This window comes from Medicago sativa, chromosome 6, assembly GCF_051527215.1.
Source record: "Medicago sativa cultivar Bolivia chromosome 6, Bolivia_mono, whole genome shotgun sequence".
Lineage (NCBI taxonomy): Eukaryota > Viridiplantae > Streptophyta > Magnoliopsida > Fabales > Fabaceae > Medicago > Medicago sativa.
In genome coordinates this window covers 59,768,285-59,774,284 of record NC_140754.1, presented here as the reverse complement: position 1 = coordinate 59,774,284, position 6,000 = coordinate 59,768,285, and the positions used below count along the sequence as shown (strand labels likewise).

At 33.7% G+C, this 6,000-nt stretch overlaps 1 protein-coding gene across 1 annotated transcript; it reads right to left on the bottom strand.

Annotated features, from left to right (window-relative positions):
• Positions 1 to 2,254: 2,254 nt before the first annotated feature.
• LOC146915997 (pentatricopeptide repeat-containing protein At1g11630, mitochondrial-like) lies at positions 2,255 to 3,896 on the bottom strand. The gene is made up of 3 exons (XM_085721510.1): positions 3,310 to 3,896; positions 2,651 to 2,702; positions 2,255 to 2,470 (listed from the first exon to the last, which is right to left on the bottom strand). The coding sequence occupies exons 1-3, from the start codon at positions 3,894 to 3,896 to the stop codon at positions 2,255 to 2,257; spliced, it is 855 nt and encodes a 284-aa protein (XP_085577636.1).
• Between the last annotated feature and the right edge of the window lie 2,104 nt (positions 3,897 to 6,000).

Genomic DNA, 6,000 nt, shown 5'->3' with positions numbered 1-6,000 from the left:
AGTTATTTTAAAAAAGTAATTTTATTATGATAAAAAAACACAAATTATATTCTTATTTTTAAAAAAATCTCTAAAAAATTATTGACCGTCAAAATCATTTTTAATGTCAAAAATAATATTTAAATCATTGCATTTGACTGTTACAGTATTTTCTTAAAAACAAGGATCTACAAAAAAAAAATCTTAAAATGAAAATATATTTGGTACCTGTTTGTTATAAATTAAAATAAAAGTGATTTTGACATACAATAATTCAAAGATTACTTTTCGGAGATTTTAAAAAAAAATCATAATCTATTGCAAGGTTGTTTATCTATACTATATATAAAGAAAATAACATGTTTTGTCTCTTTTGGACTGATTTTTTTTCTTTTCAAAATTACCCTCAACTAATATATAAAGAAAATAGCATATTTTGTCTCTTTTGGATGACTTTTTCTTTTTCCAAAATTACCCTAAACTTTCAACCCAAATAACACCCTTAAAACCCCAGGGGAAGAAAACCTTATTTCCCCAAAGCGACAAACCCAATAAAAATTTATGATAGTAAAAAGACTTCAATAGCCACTTGGGTTTGTCTGATTGTATTAGCCTGAGACCTTTGAATGTGCTTGTGCTCCTCTCAAGGTCTCAAGTTTAATTATCTGTCGTGCCAATTTCGGTGGCTAATTTAGTTTCTTAAAAAAATACCAATAGTTGATGGGGATGATTTGGTCATGGTTAAATGTCTTTTCTCTTCCTTTTACTCATTGTATTTCTTAATATATGTTTATAAAAGTCTTAGACGACATTTATTTTGAAACGGAGAGAATAAGACAGTTACTAAAGTTAAAGCCGTTATGACCATATGAATATGATAATAAATTCACATCACAAAATTCAAAGCAGTTCTTCGAGGCAATGTAGATTTTAATTATGTTCTCAAGATAAAATTCTTCTAAATTATCACTTATGGTTAATTCAACATGTTTTACATCTATATATTAGTTGATCAAAGAAACAAAAAGTAGATACAAGGATGTTATCATCATGGTCTGACGTCGGAGCAACCAAATTTTCTAGTTTAGCATTTTAGAGCAAATGAAACCAAAGAGTCATTGCTTAGCACTCTATCAAGTCTATCTTCTACCTCATGTGGTGTGCTCAAACACCTGGACCAAGTAAATGGATAGCATCTATATGTACATCAGTCAACCCTGTATCAGTAGCATATCTAACTCTTGATATAACCAGTTCGTTTGTTCAGCGCTACCTCTCTTTTCGTTCGCATACAATATGTCTTTAAAGTCACCTATAATAGACCAGGGGAGTGAGGTGTTGTTCGCAAGACTCCAAATCAGAATCAAAGAATCTCGGATTCATCCACTTTCTGGGAAACCGTATGTGAGTGCATTCCTCATTCTTCTTTTTCAGGGTTTTGAATGATGTCAAACCTAGGATAAGTAGATTTCTATCAAGTTAACACCCTTAGAAATAATTAAACTGCAACTAAAATTGAACGACATTTCAAAATAAAGCTAGATTTTTTTGAGTTTAAAGACTAAATTGGAGTTTTTGATCTGGTTTAAGCTGTCCCTCGCTCAGATCAATCTTTCCTTGATTCTGTCAAGACTTTCGAAAATTTTGTCCGAAAAAAGTCTCATCTCACCTACCTGTCATTCATGAAGCATCGAACTTTCCATGAACAGGTTCATGCTGTCAAGACTGAAAACATTTTGTCATGAAATAATGTCTCACCGACCTGAGTCATTGATGAACCGGTTCAAACTTTCCTTGAACATGTTCGTACTGTCAAACTTAGAATGTTTTTTAAGGGCAATTCAAAACATGAACCGACACTAATTTAGTTATTTGAAGGTGCAAATTTGTGGCTCTTTGCCAAGACCAGGCAATATCCAAAGTATTCTGTTCGGAAGAACTACTTCAGTGGAGAGTAATGATTGATCATGAGCTTATAACACATACAATTAAGATATTGTCTAAGAAGTTATTAAAAGAATCATATGCATAATTTGAGTAGAGTGGAACATTCAAATGAGTCAATTGCTAGAATGAATTTATAATTAAGAATTGAAAGAACTATTGAAAAGTGGAAATAGGAAAAGAGCAACAATGACATCATGGCACACATTAACAACAATTAGAAACGCAAATCATAGCACTTGGGTGACATCGTGGTTGGTGACATTGGTCAATCACAATGTTACAAATGTACAAAATAACAAAAAAAAAAATCGAGAGTAGACAACAATCTTCAAGATTCATGAGGCAGCCTCTCTTCAAGTTCAACCCACTTGACCCCGTTTTCAGAAAACTTGTCCTTGATTTTCTCAACAAGCTCTTTAGCATCATCAACCTTCGAAACACGAACAAGCCCATTCACAAGATTTTTCATTGTTGTAAGAGTAGGGACCCAACCTTCACCAATCATGTCCATAGCAGTATCCAAAGCATGTTCAAACTCCCCAATCTGGCACAGAGAATCAACTAGAAAATAAAAACAATCACTGCGAATCCCCACATCTCTTTTCATGTGATGAAAATATAATCTAGCAAGCCCAATGCCCCCTTCCTCATTGACCCCAGAAATAAAATGATAATAATCTTTGGAAGACGGATTTAACCCTTGCTCTGCCTTCAGCCCAATTACCTTCCTAGCCTCAGCAAACATCTTCAACTCACATAAACCCTTTATCCTAACACTATAAGTGATAGGACATGGAGTTAACCCATACCCATTGTTATCAAAAACCCGACTTAAGTCCCAAAATCCTGGTTTTTGCGACTTTGTGTAGCTTCAACGACTCAAGTCCATAGCAAAGTCCCAAAAACAGACAAAATCCTATCAAAATCGCACAAAATCGCACAAAATCGTGAAATTCATTCAAAATCGCAGGATTTTGATGGATTTTGAAGGATTTTGATCATTTTTTGATAAGGGTTAATTTTTGACCCAGTTCGTAAATTGACCCGATTTGAATCCATGACCCGTTCTATAAATACCCAAAAGGCTAAAAATTTCCATTCTTTCACTTCCCCCACATTTATGTATATGTATTTTATGGACTTTGAACTTTAGTCATTTATGACTATATGCAATTTATAACATATATTTAACATTATTTTTGTTTTGGTACAATCCTCGATTTTGATTGCGATTTTACGAGTCCCGACTTTGCTATCCTACATCGATTCTACAAAAGTCCTTGAGTAAAATCATTCGATTTTGATTGCGATTTTACGAGTCTCGATTTTGCTACTCCCTTTCGACTTGAAGTAAAGTCCCGATTTTGATAACCTTGCCCATACCTATTTTCCATCAAATCAACCAACTTTTCAATCTCCCCAAATTTATTCTCACTAAGAAAACCAAGGTACGCCTTATCAAAAGTCGTGGCATTAGGTTTGACACGATTGACACGCATATCCTCAAAGATATCGAAAATAGAAGTAGTAGAGCCAGAATCAACAAAATATTCCATAACCAAGTTATATGTATCAATATTAGGTTTAATAGAATAAATTTTCGGGAAATCTTTGTAAATTCGTGTTACCTCCACAGGATTATCTATAATGATTGCAGTTGAGAGCAACGCGTTGAGGGATTTAACTGAGGGAGTGATCTTAAGATTTTCACTGATGAAGTTGAAAGTATTGAGAGCTTGGTCGAACATGCCGGCTTCACCATAGACAGTGATAGCGCGAGAGATGAAACGTTCAGCTTTTTTGTTTGTTTCAGCTTTGATTTGGGGGAGAGGGAGAGGGGATTTCAGTGCCGAGGAGTTCTTCTGACTCCTTATAGGATTGTCGCGGTAGACGAGACGGTGAGGGGCATCCAGTACTGGGGAGAATGTAGAGTAGTGACGCATTGAGCGGCGAAGAAGATGAAAAGCCATTGACGACGTAAGTAGAACTTGACAGATTAGCGTTTTGATTAGAAAACAAAATCAACGATGAAGGATGGAGGCGACTCACGTTTTGGGATGTGATTCACAGCAGTCAAAATAATAATACAGTCATGCAGTCAAATTAATTACAGCCATTCGATCAAAGCAATGCTTCAGATTCACTCACACTTAAAATCCACAACACAACAAATCCAAATGTGTGAATCTTCTCCCTTTCTCCTCCAAGTCTCCAACCCAGCAAGCAGCTATGGTAAAAATTAAAATGCCTCACGTGAAATTGATAAATTGGAATGGAGCCTTCCACAACGGGAGGTGGAGGAGAAAAGGAACAATTTTGTAATTAAACAAAGACGTGGTCCTGTTATTCAAATTCTGTCACACCATCTATTACTCCCACCGCCTTCCGTGAACTCATACAGTTTTCCTCTTAATTAGTTTTTTTTTTTTCTTTCTTCATATTTCCAAATTGTTTAACTCTTCTATTATAGAATCCTATTGTTCAATTTTAATCATGGAGCAACCAATCAACAATCTACCGAAACATGATTCCACTGGCGAAGACAAATCAACGATTTCGGATTGCGAGAGTGTCGCCGGCAGCCACGATTCCAGAAGACAACAGAGGGTACGGATATCAACCTAACCGAAGCAGATTCGTTTGTGGTGAAAGGGATATCAACCCAACATAGCTGCTTGCTGGGTTGGAGACTTGGAGGAGAAAGGGAGAAGATTCACACATTTGGATTTGCTGTGTTGTGGATTTTAAGTGTGAGTGAATCTGAAGCATTGCTTTGATCGAATGGCTGTAATTAATTTGACTGCATGACTGTATTATTATTTTGACTGCTGTGAATCACATTTCCCTTTATATATACACAAGTGCATCACAACTGACGTGGCTATTTATAATTTGTGGCTCTTGATTTTATTTATTTTTTATTTTTACATGAGAGAAGAAGGAACGCTAGTTTATTGGTATTTATGGTAAGCAAAACACTAGTTTTAAATTTATTTATTTTTGCAGGATCAATCTAGAAATCTTAGAATATACTCCCTCCGGTCTCAAATGTAAGAAACTTTTCACTTTTTAGATTCATTCAATAAATGATGTATATGGTCTTTATTATAGACCACATACATCATTTATTGAATGAACCTAAAAAGTGAAAATTTTCATACATTTGAGATCGGAGGAGGTTTTCAGAAAATACTTGAATGTTCATAGTGTTCATGAGTTTGAATTTAAAAAGATGAAGATAATTGTCTAATTCGACAGAATCGACTTGAAAAATGAAAGAAAGACAACCTAAAAGAAAATGATTTGTGTTGGTTTTTTCTACATTACCCTCTCTTGTTTAGGGGGTATTTACCCCTTCAAAATATCAACCAATCAAATGTAATATACAAATGTAACATTAAATGTCAAATAAATGAGTCAATTTTTTCCATTAAAAAAATGAATTTTAATAAGGTAACTTTTAATTTTTATTTAATTATATTTAGGTATACAATCTTAATTAATTTACACTACAGAGCTTGTAACAATTAAAATTTCACATCAAATTCAACCAATCATGGTTGTGTTTCGTAACACGAATAAGCTAGTTTATAGCTTGTTGGACTAGATTATAAGTTTGTTTTGATATAATAAGATGTGTTGGGTAAAAAGCTTTTTCCACTAGTTTATAGCGTTTTTTGAGAAGCTATTTCAAGTAGCTTTTGAGCTTATAGCCGGTAGTTTTTTATATTTTCTTCCAATTTTAACCCTATTAATTTAATTAAATTATTTTTTAATAAAACAACATGTTCATGGCTTAAAAAATAACGGCCAAGTTCATAGCTTATTTTTTAATAAAACAACTGTCACGTTTTCTCCTTTGAAAAAAAAACTGCCATTCTTTATTTTATTTTTACCTAGTAATAGACCCGTGCGGTTACGCACGGGTCACGCAACATTGTGGTAATCATATAAAAAATAACTACTTTGTTAGTACTATCAATTTTTTTTTCATATATTATATATAAAAAAATGTTAAATATTTGAATCGCGTATGTTGTGGATTTTATTTTCTTATGTACACGAAAACAAATT